This window comes from Echinops telfairi, unplaced genomic scaffold (assembly GCF_000313985.2).
Source record: "Echinops telfairi isolate 266 unplaced genomic scaffold, ASM31398v2 ScPeMD7_60;HRSCAF=208, whole genome shotgun sequence".
NCBI lineage: Eukaryota > Metazoa > Chordata > Mammalia > Afrosoricida > Tenrecidae > Echinops > Echinops telfairi.
In genome coordinates this window covers 17,718,031-17,744,445 of record NW_022103958.1, presented here as the reverse complement: position 1 = coordinate 17,744,445, position 26,415 = coordinate 17,718,031, and the positions used below count along the sequence as shown (strand labels likewise).

At 60.2% G+C, this 26,415-nt stretch overlaps 1 protein-coding gene across 1 annotated transcript in view; it reads right to left on the bottom strand.

Annotated features, from left to right (window-relative positions):
* Positions 1-1,782: 1,782 nt before the first annotated feature.
* ABTB2 (ankyrin repeat and BTB domain containing 2) overlaps positions 1,783-26,415 on the bottom strand; it is a 194,418-nt gene continuing 169,785 nt past the window's right edge. Inside the window, exons 4-17 of the mRNA XM_004708282.2 lie at positions 24,345-24,497; positions 23,448-23,613; positions 19,667-19,756; positions 19,032-19,133; positions 17,128-17,224; positions 16,549-16,684; positions 14,092-14,321; positions 12,564-12,742; positions 12,274-12,379; positions 11,780-11,882; positions 10,275-10,368; positions 4,880-4,948; positions 4,188-4,301; positions 1,783-3,186 (exon numbers count right to left, since the gene is read on the bottom strand). Coding sequence (XP_004708339.1) covers positions 2,989-3,186; positions 4,188-4,301; positions 4,880-4,948; positions 10,275-10,368; positions 11,780-11,882; positions 12,274-12,379; positions 12,564-12,742; positions 14,092-14,321; positions 16,549-16,684; positions 17,128-17,224; positions 19,032-19,133; positions 19,667-19,756; positions 23,448-23,613; positions 24,345-24,497 — 1,837 coding nt within the window. The 3' untranslated portion in view covers positions 1,783-2,988. The remainder of the gene's footprint in view (positions 3,187-4,187; positions 4,302-4,879; positions 4,949-10,274; positions 10,369-11,779; positions 11,883-12,273; positions 12,380-12,563; positions 12,743-14,091; positions 14,322-16,548; positions 16,685-17,127; positions 17,225-19,031; positions 19,134-19,666; positions 19,757-23,447; positions 23,614-24,344; positions 24,498-26,415) is intronic.

Here is a 26,415-nt window from a genome sequence, read left to right as displayed (position 1 = left end):
TCGTTTTTGTTGTGTTGGGCTTTTCGGTCACTGGATGACATTTGGCCTTGTGTGTCTGGTCGAGCCTCCCTGTTGACCTTTAAGCGGTGCAAACTGTTGAGAACTTAGACTGTTGTGTGGTGTTGACCCTGACAAGGGGGAATTTCTAGAAGTATGTGGGGAAAGCTAATAGAACTTTTCCATGAACTTTTGGATGCTCCCTCCTAAATCAAGTGGAACTGCCCCATGGGATTTCTGGGCTGGATGGTTGGAGCCCTGGTGCACAGTAAGGGGGGGGGGGGGGGGGGGGGGGGGGCGGGTTGGGCTGCTAACCACAATGGCCAGTAGTTCAAAACCACCAGCCGCTCCTCGTGGACAGGACGGGTTTTCTACCATCATAAAATTCACAGCAGCAGTTCTACCCTGGAGTCGGCCTGAGCTCCTTCAGGGCAGCAATGCCAGGACTTAGACTACAACTACGTGCAGCAAGTGACCCCCGCATCTCAGGGTTCGGGCGCTCATTGGGGAATAACGGAGAGTTGCTCAGGCACACAGGAACTGGGAGCTGAACGTTACAAAGCTAAGGCATCGTTTTGAAGACTAAAGTGTGCCTGACCCAAGCTGTCCCTGAGTAAGGATGGGCTTTGAACAAGAGTCCCGATGGGCAGCAGGGAGCGAGCGATCTGGTCTCTTCCTTCTGAGACCGCCTTCGAGTTCACACAGAACGAAAGCTAGCTGGCCCCCAGCCCAGGGTGTGTACGGGGTCCCAGCAGGACTCACCTTGTGTAGCAGTCTTGGTCCTCCAAACCAGGGGGGGAGAGCCAGCCCCTCCCTCTGGTCCCCAGACAGTGGCGCATGAGGCCTGGCTGGCTCAGGAAGTCGCATTTGCAAGATGAGTTCAGACAGGCCTGCTTTGAGTGCTGTCACTGGGATGGGGCAGGGGCTGAAAGAGCTGAACAAAGAAGATTGTGGAATGGTCTCCTCCCCCCACCGTCAGCCCTTCGGTGCTCATCTGCCCCACGTCCCACAGGAGCCCGAGTGACCAGAAGACCCACACAAAGGGGCTGCTGGGGGAGGGGGGAAATAAGTGACCGTCACCGCGGAGAAATGACTCATTATCCAAGGCTTTCACCACATGAGCAGCCAGTCTGCTGGTGGGGAGGAAGGGGCAGGGTCCCTCCAGCCTGAACAGGCAATTTCTCACCGAAGGAGGCTGGAGTCCACAGAGTGGCTGTTTGGGCTGGCAGAGGGAGGGAGGCTTGGACGAGTAAGCACCTGAACCAGTCCAGCCAGGAGAGCTGGGCTGGGCTGGCCTCCGGTGGGGAGGGGGACAGGACTGGGGTGGAGGAATGGAGGGTGCACCCCACCGGGTGGCATGGAGAGGAGCTCCTGGGAAGTGCCGGCGGCGTAGCACGGCGGCGTAGCACAGCTCGTGGGTCAGCTGCAGGGCGGGCCCCTCTGCAAACCGCCCACCCCCAAATTCTGGAGGCCAGATTGGAACTCCATCTCGCGCTCGGCTGTGTATCAGACTAGGAGAAAGGGCTTATGGGGAGGTTGAACCTGAACCCTACCGCTTCTCCCCCTACCAGGGACAAGACCTTCAGCCACCTCCAGAGACCCTGCTTATAGGGGCCGAGTACGCATCTCCCCGTGGCCCCGAGAGGGCGCTGTGAGCACACAGCTCCACACCCCACCTGGGCTGCAGCTGCTTCCTCAATAACCCTGAGTGGGCTATCCGCCCCCCACTCCAACCCCTGGCCGGCTCTGACCTTTAGGCACCCCCTCCCCCTGCACTGGGGCAGGTCACTGTTAACAAGTGTTTATTGTTCATAAAACCATGGTACATTTACAGTGAGTGACAGGCATGTACAATTCCAGTATCATACAATATTACAGCAATAAAATAACACCCGGGCAGCTTTGTCCATCCAGCGCCAGTGGCTGGTTGAAAATATTTTCCAGGACGTGCAGCCTCCCGGGGCTTCTCGGTGAGGGAGGTGACAGCTCCCCAGGTGCCCCCTCGGGGCTTTGGGTGAATAAATAGTTTCTCAGGTGTAGCCAGCGGGCAGAAGGCTGCACCAGGACAAGCTATGCCTAATTCTCCCGTGTCTGGCCATAAGCAGGACGAGTGTCCGGGCTGGACACTGCATGTCCACTCGGAGGCCCAGAGCCGCCTGGACGAGAGGGAGCAACAAGGGGAGGGGGACAGCAGATGCCCCCCTCACCTACTCCCTGCCCTTCAGCCCCCCTCCCCATCCCCAGCATTTGCCTCATTTTGCCGCTTCACTTGAGAGCAACCGAGGAAGAGGCCAACCCAGGGCAGGCGGTCTCAGACCCACCCTTGACGGGCCCTCAAAGCAGCAGCCAGAGCCAAGGCCGCCAGTTCCCAGGGGCAAAGCCTTCCACTGCCGGCTCCCAGACAGGCTGCTCTGGAGGTCCTTGCAGGCGGGGTCACCATCCCTGGCGGGTGGGCGGGGGACTCAGACCAGGGCCTTGGGCTGCCTTTCCCAGGAGCAGTGAGACAAACACCAGTTTTCTAATGAAACGGCCTGTGGCCCACGGAGTACATTCTAGAAGACCTGGATGAGGACATCTACCATCACCACCCCCAAGAGCCCCAGCTGGGCACAGTCACAGCTTGCAGATGCCTGGGGTGGGCACAGCTGGCAGAGCAGGGTCAGAAGTACTGGAGCCAAGGACCGGTGAGCAGGGGGCAGACAAGGAGGGTGGAGGGAGCCACCACCTCTGGCCACATCCTTGTGCCCTGTGCCCTCCCTGGCTAGCACACAATTTTGGGGGCAGAGGGGTTGAGGGTGGGCTCAGGGCACAGCTGCCCCCCAGGGGCAGACTACCCACAGAGGTGTGACCATCCTGGAGGCTGAGCCTCGGGTAGGCTGGGGATGTGTGGCTGAGCAGCCTATCCTAAGGCCACCCTACATTGCTCCAGCCCTGGAAGCCTCTCCCCCATCCTGCGAGCTGTCTCAGGGACAGGTCCAGCGGGCTGGAGGCTCACACCCGGGAGGTGACGTAGACAGAGTGCACGCGCTCAGCCAGCGTGCTCTGCAGGTCGCGCAGTGGGTCCAGGCCCTGCACCTTGCTGCTGCGCCCGTAGATGAGCTGCCGGAAGGAGTCCTGCTCCAGAAGGGCCTGCATGTGCTTGAGGAAGAAGCCCTCGCAGAACAGCGCCAGCTCCGGGGCATTGTGGATCTGGGGGAGGGAGGTGGGGTCCGTGAGACAGCAGCCTCAGTTGTCTCCCAGAATTGCCCACCTCTCTGTGCCCCACATATTTCCCAGGAGGGTACATGCTGTCACCTTTGCCCGGGTTCCACTGGTGACCCCTCCCCCTGCATCCAGAGCTACATTTCTAAGGGCAGGGATAGGGGGGGTCCACATATGGCCCAGCGCATAGGGGCGCACACGGTCATGTTTAACGGAGCGCCCCTCCGGGTTCTATGGTCAAGGTCTCGGCAATGCGCTTGCTCAGGGAGGAACCCAGGAGGGCGACTGCAGCCCAGGATTGGTGCTGCAAGAGGAGTCAAAGTGGGGAAGGTGGCTGACTACAGGGTGGCCTGTGGTGGGCAGGGGGCTGGGGACAGCTGGGGCTGGAGTCCTGCAGACTGCTCTGGGCAGAGCTAGCGGGAGAGGCGGTGGGTGCCACGGGTCCCCGGTGGGACTGGCTGGTCATGGTGAGCAGTAGGACACAGACCGGCGTGGGAAAGGAGGGAGGCAGGGATGAGGAGCGCGATGGGACCCCAGGCCTGGAAACAGCAGGGTTGGGTTTGTGCAGGGTGGGACACGGCTCCTTTGTGTTAAGAGGAACATTCCAGATTACAGGGCCAAAGCTGGGAAGTGGAGAGGCTGACGCAGCCATCGAGGGGATGAGGCCGTGAAGACAGGGACAGGGACACCGCAATGCCCTGCAGGGTGTTGAGCCCCCATGCAGAGGCCTGGAGAACAGGACTGCCGAGCCCTGGGTGTGAGAAACTGGATGGATGGGCACTGGGGGCAGTGTAGGGGGATCAGACTGTTGGGGGTGCTGGTGTTCAACCCCAAATCTAACAGCCTGAGCTGGAATGGCACCTGGGATCCACCCAGCTTGACGCCCTTGTCTGTTGCTGCCCCTGCGCTTCGAGTCCTTCCTTAGCCCCCTCTTCTCAAAGCCAGCGGCCACCCACACCTGGCCAGACCCTGGGCCCCGGCGGCCTCACCTTGGCGTACTTGTAGGTGCTCACAGCGCTGTCCACGCTGATGGTCCGGGAGCACAGGATCTCGCAGTGCCGCTGCAGGGCATCCAGCTGGAACAGGCTGGCTGCAGACAGCAGCTGCGGAGGGCAGGAGGGAGGGAGGCCACAGATCTGAGCACAGGCCTTGGCCGGGCCTCATGGACAGAAAGCTTCAGGGGCCTGGGGTCCTGCTCCCTCCCATCCCCAGGGGCCTCCCACCTGCAAGCAAGTCTGCTGGCCAAGCTGCTCCATCTCCTTTTGTTCCAGGCATTCGGGCACCGGGGCCACAAAGGCTGGCAGACGTTGGCAGGGCTTCCCTGCCATAGGCCTTTAGCTCTAAGGCTGCCCGGGCTGGCTGCCTGGCTGTAAGTGGGGCTGTGCTTTCCACAGACATACGGGGAAGTTTAAACCCTCCTGGGCTGGCTTCCCCTGTCTAAGCCCTGGGGCCTGGTCTAGGAGCCATGGTTCCACTGACACCACAGCCCTTCTCCGAGAACCACCTGCCTGCCAGACAAGAGTGAGGTGCTCTGAAGGAGCCTCGCTCTGCCCCCCTTGTCCCACCAATGCTTGCAGTCTGAGTGCGGACGAGGTTGAGGGCTGGGGAGACAGGGGTCAGACATGGACATCTGGAGTCGGGGGTTGTCCCTGCTCCAAGCATCCCCGAGCCTGATACTCACCTCCAGGATGTCGGCTGTGGGGATGTCCAGGGTCTCGGTCCCCCCGTAGTACAGGTACTGCATCATCATCTGTAGCAGGGAGGTGTGCGTGAGTGCCACACCACACGGACCCGGCACAGTCCTCTCCTGCCCTCCCACCCCTCAGCGAGCTGATCTCCACAGACCCTGGCCCTCCTCCCCTGCTCTGGCTGAGGCTCCCGCCCATAACCCCTTCTGAGCTCCACACTGGATCCCTCCCACAGCCCCTTCTGAGATCCACACTGGGATCCTGCCCCCAGCCCCTCTGAGATCCACACTGGATCCCGCCCCCAGCACCTGTGTGCACTGCACCAGACAAGTTCCTCCCAAGGTGTGGCCATGCTCGTCCCACAGGCATGCTGCATGTCTGTGGGTCTAAAGGCTGGTGCTTGGGAACCCCCCAGCGGTGCTGTGGAAGGAGAGCCTGAGGATCTGCTTCTGAGAAGTGATGGCAGTCAGGAAGCCCTTGGCAACAGTTGTACGCCTGCTTACTCGGGGCGCTGTGAGCCAGGACCCTTCTGAACTACCTCTGTGAGCCCAGGAGCACACATTACCCACCAATGGGGAGAAGGAGGCCTGAGGAGGGAAGAGCTAATGTCTAAGGGGAGCTGGGAGGGACATGTCTAGGGGATCTCTCCAGACCCCTCTCCCATCTGCCCAAGCTTGGCTATCTCCGCACCATACTGGCTTGAGAAGCAAGCTGGTCCGGGGCCCAGAGGCCACCTTGCTGACTGGCTGAGTCACACCCAGGGCTCTAGGGAGCTGGGGGCCTGGCCTTCCCAGTGAGACGTTCTGGGCCAAGTCTCAGGTGGTCATGTCCTGTGGCCTCGGGAGTCCCAACTGGAAAAAGAAAGCCCCTCTCTCTGGCCTTCTGGAGAGAGTGCCTGGCAGGAGCTGGCATTGTGGGAGATAAATCTAGGCTCCAGCCGGCCTGGCTGGAGGAGGCCCCAGAGGGTTTAGGGAGGCGGAGGCAGGGTACTGGCTGCTCTGCCAACAAACAGGGTGCCCATTCCAGGGAACCACAGGCCTCCTGGTCCAATCTGCTGCTCCCACAAAGGCACCCCCTGCTGGAGGAGCGCAAGAGCCAAACGGCTGGTCTGTGGCGAAACAAGACAAAAGGAGCCGGAGCACAAGCAAAGCCCGGCACACAGGGCTGTGGAACCACAGCCAAAGGCCCCAAGCAGGCTGCCTCGGGGCCCTGTGGGCCAGAGCAGGACGGCTCTGCAGGGTTTTGGACCAGAAGCCTGTCAGGAGCAAAGCACCAGACTTTGCTTGCAAGGCGCCTCTGGGCAGATGAGAACCACAAACTTTCCGGTCAGCAGTCTGGCACTAACTGTATGCCTTCTGGGGACTTGGCTGGCACACTCCCTACTGGGCTGGAATGGTTATCTGCTGAAGGCTGGCCTCAGGGCAGCCGGGGCAAGAGAATGCCCAGGGATCAAGGCGGCCTACAGCTGCCGGCTCCCCACTCCTCTTCTGGGCCTGGGAGGCATGCCCCTGCACCCTGCAGTGCCTCCTTGAGGTCCCTTAAATGCACGCACACGCACAGGGAACAACAGCGCCTGATGGCGCAATGGCTAGTGCTTGGCTTCCCCCAGGAGAGTCGGCAGTTGGAACTCATCAGCCGTCGGCTGCGTGGGAGAAAGGAGTCGCTGTAGGCTGAGAGACCCCATGGGGCAGTTCTACTCGGTCCTTGTGTGCCAGGATTGACTGTCGCTGGTAAACTACCACCACCACTGACGTCAGACTAGGATTACTCGCTGAGAGCCTTGTTTAGGGGCCAGGGAGCAGGCTGTGGGCAGGCAGGGTGCAGGGAGAGTTAATGTCACACGGCCTGGCTGCCCGGGGCAGGTGTGGCAGTCTGCGCTGTCCACTCCTCACCCCTGCCACTGCTTCCCAAGCAGGCAGTCTTGGGGCGCAGCTTGAGGAGAGAAGGCTTCAGGCAGGACTGGTTGGAGCGTGCTCGGGGCCCTCTTCCACCGGGTAGGGACTCTGGGAGCGGAGACTGCAGCTCCGCGTGGCCTGCCCCTGAGCTGCAGCCCCACTGACAGTACTAGGATTCATCCACGGCGCCCTTGGCAAGTCTCTCGGCCTATGCGCCCTGGCATGGACTGAGGCTGCCTGAGCTGCGGTGTGCCGTATGGAAGGATGACCACCACCTTGCTGACTTTGTGGCCACTACATGTGAAGCAGCCGTAGGTGGCAGTCTGAGTTGACACCTTCTATTAAATCGACCCGAGCTCTGTTTTCCTTCTTCCACAGGAGACACCTGCATTTTTTTCTGTGGGTCTCTGGGTCACCGGGGCTCTGTCCTCCTCTGAAAATGGCAGTGGCAGCTTCTGTCTCTTCTATCTTGTGTGATGTGGGACCCCCTTGCAATGAACGAGTTGGCCTTTGGTCCTGGGTCTGGGGAAGGCCACCTGAGGCCGGAAGTGGGGCCAGGCCTGGGAGGACACAGGCGCCCTGGAGCTTCGAGGTGGGAGAGTGAGAAACAGCCCACTTGCCCTTTCTGCTGGTGCCTGGCCTGCCTGCAGTTTGAGAGCAGTCACAGGGTGCTGGATTCAACAACAGAGAAGGGGCCAGTGCCCACTGACCAGGTCCAGGACAATGGGACGAACAGGAGAAGGGCTGGTGCCTGCTGGCCAGGCCCCCGTTTGCGACAGCTGGGCTTTGCATGGACCCCAGCAGGAAGCCGAGACCTCTCTGGACTGGTTGGACGCCCTCCTCCCTCCGTGTGAGCTGCCTGCTGTGGAACTTTGCAGCTCTGTTGGGAAGCCCGGGCGGGCGCTGGCAGGCAGCCCCAGGCCAACCCACCCCTGGGCGCTCCTGTCCAGAGGTGCCCCGTGAAACGACACCCCCAGGTAATGGCAAAGTTCAGGAAGCAGAGGGCAAGGGGCAAGGCTGGCTGGTGCCCCGGGCCAAGGGCGACATGGTTGCCAGACTCAGTGGGCAGCCTGGGGCAGGAGGGAGCTAACATGCTCCCGATGTCAGTGCTGTCACCCCACTTCGGCGCCCAGCGAGCCTTAAAGTCCCGAGGGCTGTTGGGCTGGTTCTGGCCCAGAAGAGGTTTGGATTGTAGCTGAGGGACAGGGTGACCTGGCCCAGCTCACCTGCAGAGACAGGCCCGCCTGGATTGGCTGAGGCCCCTCTCCCTCCCATTGGCTGGCAGCCCTTGTCCCTGCACGCACTCCCCCACAATCCCAGAGCCCGACACAACCGCATGTGCCAGCAAACTGGGACTTTGCCCTTCGTAGCCAAACAAGATTCTAGAGTGTCCCAATCAAGGGCTGGGGCAGGGGGGGCGGGAGGTACCACCTACCTGTCTGCCCACAGCAGAACCTGGGCCTCCCTCCACACACCCCCAGTCCCAGCAGTCACCAAGACCACCCTCCCACCTCACCAGTGATTGAGGGGCCTGTGTCACCATGTCACTCAGCTACATTACAACCAGTCTCCTAAGTGGCCCTGGGGCTCCAGCCACTCCCCTCCACAGGCCTCCCCCTCCAGACTAAGCTTTCTAAGCGTCACTGTTCCACGCATTCTGGGTTTGAATCCTGCATCACGTCCCAGCTGTGACCCTGGGCAAGAGGTTTAACGTCTCTGCATCCCCACCTCCCTCTCAAGTGCGTGTGCACTGCGGAGTCAACGCTGACTCACGGGACCCTACAGGACAGGGAGGGGCCACCGCAGAGTTTCTGAGACCACAATCTTTACAGGAGCGAGCAGAGTGGGCTGGGGAGGGAAACCACAGACCCTCGGGCTGGCAGCCTAGCCCTCCGTCGCTGGGCACTGAGTGCCTTCCCACAGCAGCCCTAAGGTGCAGTACAAGCACCTGCAGGCCCGTCCATGCCAGCCGATGGCCTTATGTCCTCTCAGGGAGCGGCTGGAGGGTCTGGACCACTGACTGTCGGGAGCAGCCCCCTGCAACACACCGAAGCTCCTCTCATCTACAGGAGGGGTAACAATATACCCCCACACCGTATATCCTAGGAGTGTGACGTGAGTGAGTAACAGCTCTAAAGCACGCGGAACCAAGCCAGTGGTGATGTGATGGCGGTGAGGTGGTAGCTCCCCATCGGCGACAGGGTACCCTGCGATTTCTTGGCCATGAAGGTTTCTGGCTGACAAGTGCTGCTCGCTTTACCTGGCAGCCTGGCTGCTCACGGGCAACCCCGAGGCCTGGAGAGTCAGCGCTGCTGCCGTTCCCTGCAGGGAAGGCCCCTCACCCCTGGGCTGGGTTAGAGGCCCTTTCCTGGGCTGTCACGGCCCGTGACCCCCTCCCCACACACCATGTCATAGTGTGTCTTCTCCAGGACAGTGTGTCTTGTCCCACGGACTGCCTCCTGATGAGCAGCATCCCTGGGGGAGTACAAAGGATCACCCACTAGGCTGCTAACAGGAGGCTGCAGATTCGAGTCCGCCCAGAGGACGCTCGGGAGAAAGGCCCGGTGACCTTCTCCCCCAAACCAGTCACTGACTGTTCCTCGGAGCCCGGTTCCATCTGACCCCAGAGGACTGGACAAGAGCTGGGAGCTGGACTCAACTGTCCCCCACCACACATGGACACCTAGCCCACGGTCTGGCACAAGGATGGCTTCAGACAAATGCTTGCAGAGTAGGAGAGCAGCAGGGGCATGCTGAGGGTGGCTCGTGTGTTCTGTGAGACTCTGGGATGTTCCCACGAAGTCACAAGCCTGCCTCCTGCTAGGGGAAGCCTGAGACCCATCCACCAGCTGCCTCTGCAACCCTGAGCCCGCCACAAGTCTAGAAACTGCTATTGCCGCTTCCTGGAAAGCCCTCAGCTGGGGGCTGCGGGGCACAACCAGCTCTCCGCCCCAGACCCTGTTAGCAGTCCTCCTGTGGGCTTCAACCATGAAACCTCTTTTCTGCAAAGCTCAGAACTGGAGCTTGTGAGCCTGAACTCTGAGGCAGCAGGGCTCCCTCTGCCTTCCTGCTGGGCTGCGTGGTGAGGGCTTGGTGCTACCGGGCTTCCCACACCTCACTGTGACTTGCTGGGGGCTGGACAGAGTACGACAGGCAGCAGGGATTCTGTGGCTCCCAGCCCCCTCCCGGGTGACGGAAAGACTTACTGGGAGCAAGCTTTGAGTCCAAGAGCCTGTGTACCTGTAAGGTGTGCTCCTCACACCTCTGTTTGTCTGCTGGGACAGATCTGAGGCAGCCGTCCCACTTGAGGGAGGCTGGCCCTGGCAGGGAAGAGCCCGGACGCTCTAACCCGGGGCATGGATTGGCAGGTGCCCAGAGGGCCGTGGGGTGCAGAATATGAGGACTGACTGGGAGCTGCCTCCCCACCTCCCAGATCCAGATGGGGAGATGAGGGTGGGGTGGAGGTGGGGCATGGATGCTGAGCACCACACACCTTGAATATGTGGTACTTCATGTCGCCGATCTCGATGGTCTTGCTACTGCTGTCGCCATCTTGCTCTGACTTATTGGTCATGAGGGTCTTGAACCTGGAGCAGAGGAGAAGGGACAAAGGGGTCCTGACTGTGACTCACTCCATCTCCACGGCAGCCATGGCCCATCCATTCCCTGGCTGCTTGATTGGAGGCTCCCAAAATCATTCTCCGCAAGTGACATTGGGTTGAGAGCTGAGCCAAGCCTGGGCTGCCCCTGGCTGCTCTCAGCTCGAGAGGCCACAATGCCCTGGGGCTCCTGCTTCCAGAACATCTGTGCTAACACCCAAAGGCAAACAGAATGAACGAAACCTCCGGATGTGTATTTGATAACGCTGGGCCCCAATCCCACGTCTCCCCACTGAACCTGCTTCAGGCCCTCCTGTGAGGGTGGTAGAGGCTCTGTGGATATGACCATAGGCTGAAGGGCAGGGCTGGGGGCGGGGGCGCGCGGGGGTGCTCCGACACATCTTTCCAGCAAATCGGTGACTATCACCCATAACAAAAGCTCAGTGTGCCCGAGGCCATGGCTCACCCATCCCTCCAGGTGACCAATGATCAGTCCAGTCTCGGGGGTGGTGCTGCCGCTGTCAGAGCTGATGCAGACACGCCAGAGACAACACAGCAGAATAGCCTGGGCACGGGCCATTCTCACCCGGGCCCTGTCATCGCAACTGGAGCCACGTGGCCCATCCAGATGGCTGAAGGCCTTCCTCTTTCATTGACCCCTGCTTTACCAAGCAGGATGCCCTTCCTTCTCCAGGACTGGCCCCTCCACATAGGCTACTCGAGAGATTTCCTACTGTGAAACCCTGACAGTCTTCCCTTGGGTGGTGGGCTTATTTTCCCTGCGGCAAAGGTTCACCCACACTGTAGCATGCTTTTTAGACAAGTGCTCCACTGTATGGGCCGGCCCTATCATGGCTAACCATTCGTCTGGTCACGGGTGCTTGGTTTGCTTCCCCCCTCGTGGATGCTCTGAGCAAACCGTTATAAATGTTGGTGGGCACGTGTCTGGGCCAGTGCCTGCTTCGGGTTCTTCAGGGCAGACCCCTAGGAGTCAGGGATCCCTGGGCAGGACCACTTGGTCCTGGAGGGGTGCTGAGCATTGGAATCAACTCGACGGCAGTGAGTTTGTTTTTGGTTGGAAGGGCATCCTGCTTGGTAAAGAAGAGGGCCACTGGAAAAAGGAGACCCTCAAAGACACGGCTGACCGTCCCCAGGCTCGAACATAAGGAGGGATGAGGACGGGCAGGGACAGGCTGTTTCCTTCTAGGACCAATGCTGGCTAGGAGTCAGCCCATCCGAAGGTGCTTTACAGTAGTGGCGGCCGCAGCAGCAGCAACAATCAACAACGTAATTCATTGGTTACCTCTGAGGAACCCCCAGACCGCACAGTTTCACAATCTCACCAGCCAGAGAGGAGCCTTCTAATCAGGGGTCGGTTCCATGACCCACGGCCGCCTACCTGTTAGATGCCGTCACCAGCAGGACTTTATGTGCGTAAAACAGCTTTCCTTCCACGAGGAAGCTCACGTCCGACATCTCCCTGTTGTTCAGGAAGTGAGGATCTGCACAGAAAGGGGAGAGTGGGTGTGGAAGACGGAGGATAGGCACAGGGTGGGGGGTTGTAAGGTCCTCTCTGCGAGCCTGAGGACAGACCAGACCCCCCACAGGGGTTCCTGGGCCGTGGTCCTGGTGGGAGTGCAGACCCAGGTCTGCTCCCCGCGAAGCCTCTGGTGGGCTCCAGCCCTTGGCTCACTGTGAGCAGCTGAGTGCTCAGCCCCTGCGTACCAGAGGGGGCGGTATGGAGCGGGGAGAGAACCGGCGGCAAGGGCCTTGGGGTGTGGAGATGGACAAGGAGACCGAGGTGATCATCTGTGTGTGTGGCACACGCGCACACACGCAGAGGAGAGAGAGGAGTGTGTGTGCTGGGTGGGAGGAGCTGGCCGGCGCCCTCACCTAGTCTGGCGGGCAGGGTCTTGCGGATCTCAGGGATGCTGGGGATGGGGCTGCCGCCGTAGCAGTGCGTGAAGATGGCGGCCAGCTGCTGGATGACGGAGTCGTTCTGTGGAGGGGCGGCAGGGAAGGCCATTAGCTCGCCTCCTGTGGCCGCCGGTTCCCAGCTGCAGCTCTGTCTGCTGTCCAGCTGGGAAAGGGGGGCCTGCCCTGCATAGCTCAGCCTCGGATGAGCTGGCCTCCATCCCCCCCAAGCCCAGGGGTTCCTCTGAGCAGGCCAGGGCGGCGCTCACCTTGCTGGTCTTGAGGATGTCGAACAGGAGCTGCAGGCCCTCGGTCACCAGCTCCTCGTTGTACTCCTCCTCCTTGATGGAGCTGAAGTCCCGCAGAAGGCTCTGCACCACCGAGTACCGGGACTGTGAGAACGAGGTCCGCAGAGACTCGATCCAGACGTGCAGCTTCCAGGGGACGCCTGGCCGGGACAGGCAGTGAGTGACCCTGCGCAGTGCTCCCCGCCTGACTCCGTGCCGGCACTGTGCCGGCCCCTAGAGAGCCTGTTGGCTGTGGGCAGGGAGCCCTCCATCCCCCGCAGGCAGAGTGGGGCCTGTGCAAAGTGTCACGTGGTCCCATGGGCCTCGATGACAGGGCAGAGGGGACCTTCCGTTCTAACCTGACAGATGGCCTCAGCCCAAGTTCAGGGACACGCACAGCTCGGCTGGGCACCTTCAAGGGACCCACAGTTCACAGCTGCCCTGCCACCTGATGGGCCCTGGAATGATGTGCATGAGAAGCTCCCTCCCTGCATCAGATGAGTGGAGGCTGACTCACAGCGACCCTGCAGGGCAGGGAGCACTGCCCCTTGGGCTTCCTCTACAGGAGAAAGCCTCATCTGTCTCCGGTGGAGCGGCTGGTGGTTTTAAACTACTGACCTTGCAGTTAGCAGCCCAACACGTAGCCCATACCACCCAAGACTCCTCTACAAGCTAGGGGTAGCCAGATGGACACAGATGCCCAGAAAGCATGCAGGACACCAGGTCTGGGAGCCTGAAATGACCCCCGCTCACCCAGGGGGTGTTCCCTGCTCCCCGCTCCCAGATCCCATGTCCACAGCCCTGGACACCAACCATTGCTGCTTCCATCTCCCCGCAGCGTGCCAACAGGGCCTGGGGACTTTGCAAAGCCCGGACTGCAAACTAGTCACGTTCCTGGCAATGAAGGAGCTCTTCTCCCGGCAGCCCCCCGGCCTCACTGCAGATTACAGACAACGACCGGCCTCCCCAGGGGCACACCAGCCAGGCGGTGCTCAGCGTTCTCAGTTCACTGGCTGGAGGTGTAGTCATGTGCCCATTTTACAGGCAAGAACCTGGAGGCGGGCTCTCGTGGGACCTCCTGTTCTCCTTACCCAGCCCCGGGGGTCCCATGATCATAACCACGCTGCTCTCTCCGATGGAGGAGACCTTGGGCTATGAGCAGTGTGTGCCACCGTCACCTTCTTCCCTGGTGTCCTCGCCACCAAACAGGCTGGGCCACTAAGGCATGGCGTGATTGCACGACCTGAAGATCACCGCAGTGCAGCGGGGATTGGACTCAGTCTGCCTGCCTGTCTGACGAGACTCCTGGGGGTCAGGAAAATGCACAGCCTTCCCAACGCCAGGGCAGCATGTGGGTGCCCAGAGAGGACCTGCTGTCTGACTCAGTGCTACAATTCCTGGCTGGACACACTGAGCCGAGAGGGGGGCAGCCTGAAGACGGGGCCCGCCTGCAGGCCTAGGTGGGCAGAGGGATGCCCTACCCACTGGAGCCCCCGTTCTAGAGTCTCACCCAGCGTCCTCAGCTCCATGGTGATGTCCACGTAGCCGTGCTCGGCGCTGTAGTACATGGCCTCCTGCAGGGCCTTCGTGCGGGTTCTGCTCAGCCGCACAGGGCCCTCGCTGCCGCTGCCCTGGCTCGACGTGTCACTCTCCTCGACGCCCTCAGCCAGAATCTCCTCCAGGGACAGCACGTCCGCCCTGGCCTGCTGCGGCTGCGTCAGGAGCTTCCTCAAGACGTTCCTGCAGGCACAGTGGAAACAGTGTCAGCCCGCTGAGCGGCCTTCACGCAGGGCATCATGCCAAGGGCCAGTGGTCTCCTTGCCCAGGCCAGGCAACCAGGTAGGACCCCAGCAGTCCCATCTCAGCCCCTTGGACAAGACAGGGTCAGCTCGGGTGACCCTGTCCTCCAGCCCCCTGAACCCTCGCTGTGTGACCTCGGGCTGGTATTTGACCTCTCTGAGCCCTGACTGCTGCCTCCCTCCCTGGTTCCCATTGGGCTACTGTGTGGGTCTTTGCCGCAGGGCTGCACACCGCAGCTCTCCCAAGGCAGCCTTTCTTATGCAGGGGCCACGTCATGTCCCAGGGCCCTGCGGGGAGCCCTCGGTTAAGCAGCCAGCTGCAGCTAACATGCTGGCAGTTCAAACCCACCCAGAGGCAGTGTGGGCCTGCACCTGTGCCCGGGGAAACCTTAAGGAGTGGCTGTGCTCTGTGTGCATGGGCAGAATCAACCTGGTGACAACTATGGATGGCAATTAAGGGTCTGATACCCTACGCTGAGTTCCTAAAGGACGGTGCAGACCCTGACAGAGCCAGTCCTACACTGAGGACCTATAGGATATCACACCCTGACAGAGCCGGCCCCACACTCTTCCCTGAGCCCTGGGAGAGCCCACACCCCCTGTCAGTCGTCACAGGTGATGGATGTATCCTGCCCGAGGTCCCGTGGGCCAGGCATATCCAAACCCAGGCTTGTGGCTCTGAGATGATTATGGTCACCCCACGGTCCCTAATGCCCCCGATGGAGGTCACAGCCACACTTGTGGTCCAGGTCACCCCAAGTGGCTGGCTGTCACTGGCTCCTCCTCTTTGCTGTGGTGCTAGCTCATGTTTACAGAGCACCTACTTTGTACCTGGCATGAGACTGTGTAAGGTCCTGCCTCCAGGGAGGACAAGGGAAGTGATGGACAGAGAAACAGAGAGACAGGCCCATGGGGCTAAGCACTTTGAGTCCCTACCCACTCCCCTCCTCTCCCTTGCTCTGGCCCCAGTGCCGCTCACTGGCTCCGACTTCTCCTCTGCTGCCCGCTACCCATGGGGGAGGCCCAGTCCCCGCAGAACAAGGTCCGCCATCTGCTCTGGGGGCTGGCTGTGGTGCCAGCAGCCTCTGGCCTAGCCATATGATGCATGGAGTCATCCCAGGGACCCTCTGAGGCCACTGGAGAGCCACTGCCAAACACAGGAGGGGCGTGGTCCTGAGGGGGGCTGGACAGCTGCAGAGCAGAGTCTTAGGGGGAAATGGGGCATACCCAGCATAGGCAGTGGAGGCCCAGGCAGCAGTCCTAGTTAGCCTAGAGCCAGCACGGCATCTTGCTATGCCCCAGTGTCCAGACCTGCGAAACGGAGGGATGGCCGGAGCAGGGAAGATGAATCAGTTTCCCCTTGCAGGCAGTGCCGGTGCTCATGCTGTGGCTCAGTTCATGGGAAAAAGCGTGGAGATCGATGTGTGATGTCTACTGAGAGTGTGAGTCGGGCAACAGTGGTGTTTGCTGTCCCTGGACCAGGAAAACTGTCTAGCTGTGCTCTTGCTACGGTAACGCAGGCAGAGGGAACGCAGGGAACGCAGGGAACACCCCCATCCCCCCACCCCTGGCCCCACAGTGCTTCCGCAGATCTCTGAGGAGCGGCCTGCTTTCAGAACCCACCGCTGGGCTAGGCTGGAGCGGGAGTGGGGAAACAAGGGCTTTCCCACTGTGGCTGCCCCTCTGGCCTCCTCAGGGCCCCTCCTCTAACCCCACCCAGGAGCACAGGCCGCATCAGGGGCAACAGAAGCTCCGCAGTGAGGTCCCTGTCCCTGGGAAGCCCGAGGCCTGGGAGTCAGGCCTGCACGAGTCCCAGGTGGAGCAGGAGGAAACGATTTGTCTTCCTTCAGGCCCAGCTTCTCCCGAGAAGCTGCCAGCTGTGAGGGGAGCATATCAGCACCAGGTCACAGCACTGATTTCAGACTGTTCAGTGACCTGGCCCACCAGCCGCTCCCCTGGCCAACACCCGCCCCCCCCAGCCACGGTGCCAGGCCCCATGCTAGCCGGGGATCTGTGTCTCCAGGCTGATGTGCACTCAGGCCCCCATCTCTGTCCAGATGTCAAGGTATAGCCCTTCTGTGCCCAGTTGGGACACAGGGGCCCCCCAGAGTCTGTCTTGCACACCCCACCCCACCAGGCAGGATAGGGACACTGTGGCGGGCAGGCACCTGTGGCCGTGGGCAGCCGAGTGGCTGAAGCAGTTCATGTCCTCATGCAGGGAGGAGGCCATGCCGTGGGCTTCGAGCATGCTGAGGAGGGGGTCGGCGCCTCTGCTCAGCAGCAAGCTGACCAGCTCGTAGTTCCCTGAAAGACAAGGCAGTGGGTGCCAATGGGGCGTGGGGAGGCCAACCGAGGGTGGGGGAAATGAACCCCATGCGCCTGTGTTTTGGGGAGGGGTTGTTGAGCTCAGGAGGGAGGTGGGGAGGCAGGCTGGCAGAGTCCAGTCAGTGTGGCCCCTCCCAGGAGAAGGCCCGCCCTGTCCTCGTCTCTCCCCTCCCTGTGCTTGGCTCTGCACCAACCTCAGTAGAAACACATGGACGGGTGGAGGGGGAGCCCCCTGTGGCCCCGGACGTGGGGTTTCAAAGCTCCCCACAGAGGTCTGTGTGTGTGTGTGTGTGTGCACAGGTGGCCAACGTCCAGCGACAGGCCCAGCCAATTCTGAAGGGGCCGCAGTGACAACACCTGGGGAAGGGACTGGACAAGCCTTCTAGTGAGTGAGCCCGCTGGGGGCAGGGCAGTGCACCCACCGGCTGCCGAGGCGAGCTGCAGGGGCGTCTCAGCGTAGCTGTCCTCCCCGCCGCTCACTGCCGAGCCCTCCACGTGGGCACCAGCGTCCAGCAGCAGCTGCCAGGGGCACAGAGGAAGCGGCACTCAGCTTTGGCAGGGGCGTGGCAGGAGGCCTCAGGGCCCGAGCCAGGCAGGGCTTATCCAGGCAGCGGAGGGGCTGGAACCCTAGAACCTCGTTACCCCCGGGACTCCAGTTGTCTAGAATTTTCAGCTCTGCTCCTGTGCCCCCAGACTAACCTCCAAGGCTGTGGGGTTAGTCTGAGCCTCTCTCTATCCACAGCGACCTTCCTAAGAATTCCTGATGAGCGGGTAACATCTACCAAGGACGTGAGGCGCCTTGCTGCTGGGGAAGGTACTGTAACTGTGCTGCAGTCTGGGTGCCGATGTTGGCCACCAAACCCTGAGTGACCTGGGTCAGGCATTTCAACGTGCTGGCTCACCATCTTCCTCGTCTGTGAAGTGGGAAGTGATGTCTACCCTACAATGACTGGGCATTAGACGAAACAAGAGACTGGGGTGGGGGGTGGGGCATTATTTAGTGGCTTTGGCCTGCATTGGAGAGACTCAGCCAGCCACCTACAGCCTGGAAATGTTGGGGCTAGAGCCAGAGCCATGTTGCCCAGGGGACAGGTGGCCTTTTTCTCCACTCCTACAAACACAGCCTCTCCAGGGATAGGTGGGATGGATTAACAGATGCCAAATTGTCCTGGCTGAGCCCCGCCAGCTTTGCCTGGGGGCAGGGTAGGGGTTTCCCTGAATCCAGAAGGTGACTTGCAGCTCCAGCTTGCCTTTCCTGCAGGGCTGCTCTGGAAGGGAGAGGCTGTCCATCCTCCCTAGGTTTCTGGAGACCAGCCCTCCTCAGCCGGAAGCTGGCAGTCCAGGGAACCACCGCCTGCCTTTCACCAGGGAACCACCGCCTGCCTTTCACCTGGGAACCAGCTGGGTGGGGTCCAGCTCAAGAAGGCTGAGCTTGGGGTCCCTCAGCCTCCACGCAGTGAGTGGGGGGCAGGGACCTGCAGGCCTGGAGATGCCGGTTGACCAGAACCTAGTTCTCGCACCAGGGCTATGGCAAGTGTCAAGGCAACAGAGGTGGAGCCTGCCATTGGGCAAACCTGGGCACTGGTCCAGACAGGCCCAGTCTGGGCTAGGGAGGTCGCAAACGCTTAAGCATTAATGGAGAAGCAGCCAGACAGTGGCCACCCTCCACTGAGTCCCTCCTGAGTGCCAGGCTGGGCTGCAACGGGTGGTTGAAGAAGACAGGGTCTTGCCTGGCAGGGTCCCAGCCTAATGAACAGCGTGGGGCTACACAAACTCCCAGGAGAGAGAGGCAAGCGTTCTGCTGACTCTGGTGCCCCTTAGCAGCAAGGGAGCCTGGAGTCCCATGGTGGCATGGCCACTGGCCATGCTGGTGTGGGGACCAGTCAGCATGTACTTCCCACTTCTTGAGCCACCCCGAGCCTCATACCAGCCACAGCCACCTGGGCCAATCTGAAACCTTCCAGGAGCCAGGAAATGGGTAGGAGGAAGGAGCAGGGAGGATGTCATGCTATAGGCTGGCACTGCAGCAGAATTTAAGCTGGCCTTGGGCAGAGGGCTGAGCACATGCATAGAGATGCCAGGCAGGTGGGCCTGGAGCCTTAAGTGACCTGGGCCCTGTTTCCTGAGATTCCACATGTACACGCCTTTCCTTGAGGTAAACCATGGGGCCCCTGTCCTGGCCACCTAGTGAGCCAGACCTTCAGTGTGACCTCTGGTACCTTGGGTGGAGGCAGTGGAAGTGATGCTTGGAGGCAAGCCCACCTGGCTGCGGGGGGGATGGCTGCGGGGCGAAGTAGGGGGTCGGGGGTGGGTGGCAGGTACTCACCTGAACCACAGAGATGTGCCCGTGCAGCACAGCAAACGTCAGTGAGGTCCAGTGCCGGCTGTCAGGGTGGACAGATGGGTGCCTGGGAGAGTTGCTAGGAACCTGGAAAATTCCAAAACGATCAGTGTATCCTGGGGGGGCTGTGGGTGACACTTCCGGAGGATGACATAGGTACCTACGCTGAGAGTGTACCCTATAGGGATGGAGAAAAGGATATGACTCTAGTGGCATTTATAGTTGATTGGTAATGTCTTCCTGGAGCACTGTATAGAGAAAATGCACAATGAGTGGATGCTCAATTGGTGATATCTGCCCTGAGCAAGATAAGCTGAAGGGAAGCATTTTATGTGCTTCATAGGGAGGCAGGGCTAGAAAAGTACCAGGCATGGGCAGGATGGCTGGGTATCAAGTTGGTAAAAAGGGGAAGGTGCTACAGAAACAGAATCATGGCTATTCTTCTACATGCCAAAATCTTGAGGAAAATCCATTGCTAACTGTGATCCCTAGGCACCCTGTGTTTGCAGCCCTCTGAGACCCACCCACCCAGTTGTCCACATGTTTGCTGGCCAAGATGGGGCTCGGGGGCTCCAGAGTTGGGCGGGGAACCTAAGGGCCACTCCCTGGGCAGGACTCACTTGGATGTCCAGATTGGCTCCAGCATCGATCAGCATCTGGACCATTGCTTCATCCCCAGCAGCACAGGCGTACATTAGCGGCGTCATGCCCTGCAAGAACCAAGGTTGTCAGGGAACAGAGCCCATGTTCCCCAGGTCTATGCCTCAAACCACAGGTCTGAACTCCTGTCTGCGAAAACTATTCACCCAGAACTGCCCTGGGCCTAGTGCTCAACCAGCCTGCCTCTCCTAGGTCCTCTGGACACAGGACCCGAAGGGTACCTCTGGGGGCACTGCCACAGCTTTGCAGGGGAGACACGAGGGCAGCGCAGAGCAGAGTTTCCAGCCAGACGCCAGGGCCAGCGCTGCCACCGGCTGCGTAGATTTTATGCAAGTTTCTTTACTGCCCCTCTGCCTCAGTTTCCTCATCTTTAAACTGAGAGCAACGATGACAGTACTGACCTCATAAAAGCCCCATGCTATCAAGTGGGACGCAACCCAGAGGGAGCTGGGGGCCACAGCAGACCTGTTCCTTCCAGTTTCCAAGGCTCTAGGCCTAGAGTCCAGGGAAAGGCGTTCTTTCCACCTGGAAGGAAGGAGCCCTGGGACACAGTGGTTAGGCACGTGGCTGTTGACAAGGGTCAGTGGTTCGGACTCACCAGCTGCGGCAATCTGCTTGGTAGAGATCTCCAGGCTTAGAAACCCCACGGGGCAGTTCTGCTTTGCCCCACGGGGTGGCTGTGAGTTGCAATCTCCTGGCCGGCGCTGGGTCTGGACCCCTGCCTGCCCACCTGACAAGCACATTGCTGTGAGGCTGAACGCTGTGCTATGAGTATTTCAAAGACCGGGAGGTCACCTGTGGTGGACAGGCTGCAGCAAAGCTTCCAGCTCCAGAGAAATTCGGGAGAAAGGCCTGGCAATGAACTTCTGAGAATTAGCCCTTGAAAATCTTACGACGGGAGGGTGGGAATGGTCGCCCCACTGGAAGAATGTCACTGACGTCTCTGTAGAGATTGCTGAACTGGCGCATGTTGTTCGCGTGGTCTCAACCACGAGCAAGATGGACCATAAAAGGAAACAGAACCTCGCGGGTCCCAGCGGTGTGCCGTCCAACTCCCTCGCTTGGTTCCACTCTCCGGAGGGAGCAGTTGCTAAGGAGGACACGCTCCAAGAGCTAGAGGGCCAGCGAGGGCCGGGGCCTCGGGGCGGCCATGGCGGTGGGCCATGGCGAGGCTGACCGGGCAGTGTTTTGTTCTGTTGTACATAGGTCTCTGTGAGTCACAGTAGCTGGCAGCAACGGTATTGTCCCCATCTTACAGATGGGGCAGAGAGGCGTCCAGGCTCGCCCAACCAGCACAGGGTGGAACTCGGAGTGGTGAGCCCCAGATCTTGGATGTCCTTGACAGTGACGTGGTGTGCAGGGCTGTTCAGAGTTCAGAGCTCTTTCGGGGCCTGCCCCTCCCCGAGTTGAGGGTGTTCATGGGCGGCCTCCTGGCAGGGACCTTTCTCCGTGGCCAGGCCTAGCAGAGGCAGCAGTGGAAAGTGCAGCCCTGAGTTCATTAGGTTACTCGTGTGTGGACAAGACCTTCACCCCTCATAAATTCTTACCTTGTGCCCAGAAATAAATGGCCCGAGTGGCCTGCTCGCTCAGAGAAGGCTGCAGAGACACCAGGGCCTAGGGAATAGGCAGCATCCAGCAGTTAGCGAAGCGCCACCTTCGAGAGTGAGACGCTGGCTCTGCTGTGCCCGCTGGACACACACAGGACCCACTCTCAGTCTCACACATCTGCGTGCAATTCCCAGTGTAAATGGGCCCCGGGCCCTCCTGGGAGAAAGGCCTTTTAGTGTTGTCCCAGCTCCACCTGAGACACCTCAGGAAAGCAGCCGCCGACAGCTTTCAGGGGTGACAATGGCCAGGCCGGGATGATCGTAACAGTGATGTGATGAGCTAGGACTGTCCTCAGGTGTTCTAGGCTGCCATGCCCACAGGAGCAGACCACCAGGGTTTTCCCCATGGAGGTTCTGGGTGGGTTCGAACTTCTGACCTCGCGCTTAGTAGCGGAGCGCTTAACCACTGCATCCCAGGGCTCCTGATCCCCATCATCCTGCCAGCAGAAACCAGGGCCGGCACTTATGGGGCATTCACAACACGCAAGAGGCAAACTCCTCTCCTTATGGGGCATTCACAACACGCAAGAGGCACACTCCTCTCCTTATGGGGCATTCACAACACGCAAGAGGCACACTCCTCTTCGTATCCCAGCCAGCGGCACTATCGTCCCCCCACCGCAGAGGCACGAGCCCGGGACTCGGGGAGGCCGAGCGCCTTGTTCGAGATGCCTGCCTGGAGCCCAGGTGCAGATGCCTAGGGCTTTCTTGCTGCGCTGGGGAGGAGGGCCAAGAGGCCTTCCGGTGAAAGCTGTGCTGGGCCCTGCCACCTGAACTGACCCCAGCCCTCGGGTACCCCATGACTTGCCTGCTCCACCCTGCTGCCCCGTGAAAGCACCCCAGGGCCTCCTCACCTCCACCTGAGCACAGGCCATGCTCTTTCTTGTCCCCATCACCCCTCTCTAAAATCTTCTCCCACCCCCAATCCTGCCCACCTCTTAGGCTTAATGCAACCACCCCTCCCCACCTCCTCCCTGGGCTGGGCTGTCTGTCACTGCATCTGAGGGGATCGCCTGCCCCTGTCACCCAACTTTCCATGGCAAGTAACCACATCGGCATAAGCCCCGCTCTGGACTCTCCCATGAGGGTTACAAGCCTGGAGTCAGATCGCCTGGGTTGCTGCTTCTAACTCCGACGAGCTGTGTAGCTTTTGGTGAGTTGCAGCCTCTCCACTCGGCTGCCTCCAATGTAAGATTGGGGGTGGGGTGGGAACAACAGTACCTCTGTCCCGGGTCTGCTGTCAGGACTCAGTGAGCCGATTCAGGTGAAGTACTTAGACCAAAGCCTGAGAAACAGTCCAACCAAAAAACCAACCCACTGCTCCTTATGGATGCCAAGGCTGTAACTATTTACATTACAGGAGCAGACAGCTTCAGCTTTCTCCCCAGGAGTGGTTGGTGGGTTTGAACAGCCGACCTAGCAGTCAGGAGCCCAATGCCTAGCCCACAGTGCTGCCCGGCTCCTATCCTAAAAACACAGGCAGTGCTATTCACAGCGAAAATAAACCACCCAAATAACTAAAACCCTAAGAGCAGTGCGTCCTACACTTCGGTTCCTGCTTCATTTCGCTATCTAACATGCTCTGTCCACCACATGCTTACGTTTCTGATTGTTTCCTCCTTCGTCCCAGCCACCCCATGGAGATGGGGGTTTCTCTGGGCTCTGCCCACTGCTGCACCCCCCAGCCTAGCACAGTGCCTGGCACAGAGGAGGCACATGCCGAAGCTCAAACCCACTGCCCCTGAGCCCAGGGATACCTGTGTGGGGTGGCCACGGCTGTCAATCTCTAAGGAAGCAGAGAGGCCCATCTTTCCCTTGAGCAGCTGGTGGGTGTGAACCTCAGACCTGGGGCTAGCAGTCCAAGGCTTACCCGACAGCACCAGCAGTGCAGCATTATTACCCATCATACACAGGGGCTTTCAAGCTGACCACTGACCTTTCCCCTGAGCCCTGTACCACCCAGAACAGTCTTCAGCCACCCAGCAGGGAAGCTGAGTCCATGGGACAAGGCGTTCCCACACGAGTGTTGGACCTTCCCCCTGAAGCGGGCACAAGAGGAGCAAGTTCTAAGGTGAGGACAGGATGGCCCTTGTCACCAACTCTGGCAACGGTCAAATCCCCTCTCTGGTCTCACCTGGTCGTCCACGGTGTTCACCCCGTCGGGACCCAGGGCCTCGATGGCCTGACTGATGAGGTCCGTCCTCCCACAGTTGAGCATTCGGAAACCCAGGTCCTGGTTGAACTTCTTGGTTGCCGCTCTGGCGTCCAGCCTCCGGAAGGAACTGAAACAGCACTCGGGCCTGCCCGGGAGAGACACGCAGGTGAGAGGCATGGCGGCGGGGCCCTGGTGGCTGGGACCCTGGGCTGGGCGTGTAGGGAGCGTGGGGTGACTGAGGCCTCCGGAGGCTTTGGATCAGAGGCTTCCCAGGCCAAGGGTGCTCAGAGGGACCCGCGTCCGGGAACGTCCAGACATGAGTCAACACAAGAGGCGGTTTGGGAAAGAAATTGAGAGACGGGGCGTGGGGGCTGTGTTTAGACCTGAGTTCAAATCTTGGCTTGGCACTTTGCTAGCCGAGTCTTTGCAGGCAGACGATGGGGCCTTTCTGGCCATCAGTTCCTTCATCTGTACTATGGGATTCTAGTCCTTCCTCTCACACATTGTCACAAGGAATAAGACAGTGTGTGCAAAGAGGAAGGGTTGGCCCAGTGTCTGCATCGAGTGCGTGTTCAAGAAAATGGTGGGCATTACAGGGACAGAGGAAAGAGAGAGTCCGCCGCCCCCCACATCCCCACAGATCCAGAAGAGTCAGACTGTGTAAACGCTCCCGCCCAAATCCAAACACAGGTCTCCTCTGTGCCCTAAGGCGGGGGCTGCAGAAGCAGCTGCAGGGCAGCTGAGGTCCAGATTGGGCGGGCTCCAGGACCGTCCTCAGGGCTTTCTGACCCCTCCCAGCAGCTCTGGGGAGGGAGTGGAGCCCGCGCCCATCCTCCGTCTCTCCCCCTCCCCCCTCCCCCCTCCCAGGACCCCTACTTGAGCTGCCGGGGCTCGCAGTCCAGGCCAGGCAGCAGCAGGCGGGCGGCCTGGCGGATGTCGCCGCTGTCCACGGTGAGGCTGCGGCGGTGCTCTGCGTACGTGATGGCCACGCGCATCCACTCCATCAGCGGAGGCAGCAGCAGAAAGGGCCTATGGGGGTGTAGAGGGGGTTAGGCTTTCCCAGGAGGGCAGCAGGAGCTCCCCCTGGCCCCCCAGCACAAGAACTCCCAGAAAACAGCCACAGGGGCTCCACGGGCTGCTGGCCCCAAACCCCGAGTCTGTGAGGTGTGGAGAGATCTGATTCTTTTCATCCCAGATAGCTGGCGTTGTCCCCCATTCCACCGAAAAGTTGTCACGGGCCAGGCCAAGAGTACAACCAGTCGGCCAACGAAAGGAGCTTGGCATCGGGTACCCCCCCCCCCTCGGCAGAGGGAGAGGTGGCCTCCGTCACCTTGAGTGCGAGGCCAAGCAGGACAGTGCCTATCACCCTGCGTGGCTGAGAAGGGCCTCATTCTCCCCTCAATGGGGGCCTGGGTTGGGGTGAGGCCTGAGCAGGGACCACAGTGGCCCACAGTTTCCCAAGGTGCCAGCTCCCAGGGGTATCCTACGTGCCACCAGGGGGCACCAGGAACATGGAATGTGGCAGGTGGGCCACCACACAGTGGCACTGTCACTGGAGGTGGGGGAGGGCGCCCTCCACTCAGCCTCCCGGTCTTTCATGCAGGGAGGGCGGGCTCCTTATGTCCTGGGCCAGTCGGGCACGTCTCCATTGGGGAAGCCCTCAGCAGACCACTGCACAGTTCAGTAGATCTGGCTGCTGGGGTGGGGACCCTGTCAACCAGCCTTTGGCTCTGTAACTTAGTGGACACTTGGCTGGCACTGCCGAGAGCAAAGGGTGCTTTCTCCCCATGGGGGCTGCAGATGAGGCAGTCCTGGCCCCTGCCCCTCACAGGCCCTCTCTGACCGACGGCCACCCAGCCCCAGCCTGTGCTCGCCCATCCCTCGGTGCCCACCACCCCAAGCCTTGCTTTGAGTTTGAGCCCGGAGTGGGCATGAGGCCAGGCAGCCGGGCCTCCATGCCACCCCCGCTCTCTGCTGCCCCGCTGCCCCGTCTCTTTCCTAGCCATGCAGAGCAGGCTGCTGACCAAGACAGCGTCCTCCATTCTCGCCTCAGCTACCCAGAGAACCAACTTCAGGAAATCAGCCGGGTCAGTGCCTCAGAGCTGCGGCTTGTAGCGTTAAGCGTCTCTCTTCTGAGGAAAAAGTACGCCCTTAAAAACAAATGACGTGATTTTGAGGGTGGTTCCTTGGGAACATGATGTCGATGTTCTATCAGGTCAGAAAATATACCTGGGGTTGAGTCTCTTAGCTGGCTCACGGAGCGGGGCCCTGGCCAACAAGGGTGTGCACCCCCACCGACTGTTACCCTTTACACCAGCCCACTAAGGGCTCACGGTCAAGTCTTCCCTGTCTGTCCACTGCCACCTCTTCATGTGAATGAACCAATCCCCTCGGACTACACCAAGTGACCCTAAAGCTTCATTCCCAATGCCACCTCCTTCCGAGTCTTCCCAGAGCCACCATTAAAAACAATCCCTGCCCGGTGCAAGATTGCTGGGAACTCTCCCTCGCAGCAGCATGCCCCAGTCTCTTGTGTAGACCATTGTTTCTTAGGATAGGAACAAGTCTTCCCCATCTCTGTATTTCCAAAACATGCCCGGCACGGGGTCCAGACACAAGAGGTCAGTTCTCAATAAGCATTTGCTGAATCCCAGACTGTATGTACAAGCACCAGTAACGTCGTAGAAAACATCCAATTTTTCAGGTATGGCCCAAGTCATGCTTCTGCCCAGAAAAGAATGACATGCCGTATTCAAGGATGCAACATTGACACAGGAGCCCGGTGGGCCAACGGTGAAAGTGTGTAGTTGCTAACCCAAAGGTGAGAGGTTTGAATCCACCCGGTGGCTCCACAGGACAAAAGACAGGGTGATCAATGGGTGCATAAGCAAATGTGGCGAAGAAAGCTGATGGTGCCCGGCTATCAAAAAGTATAGTGTCTGGGGTC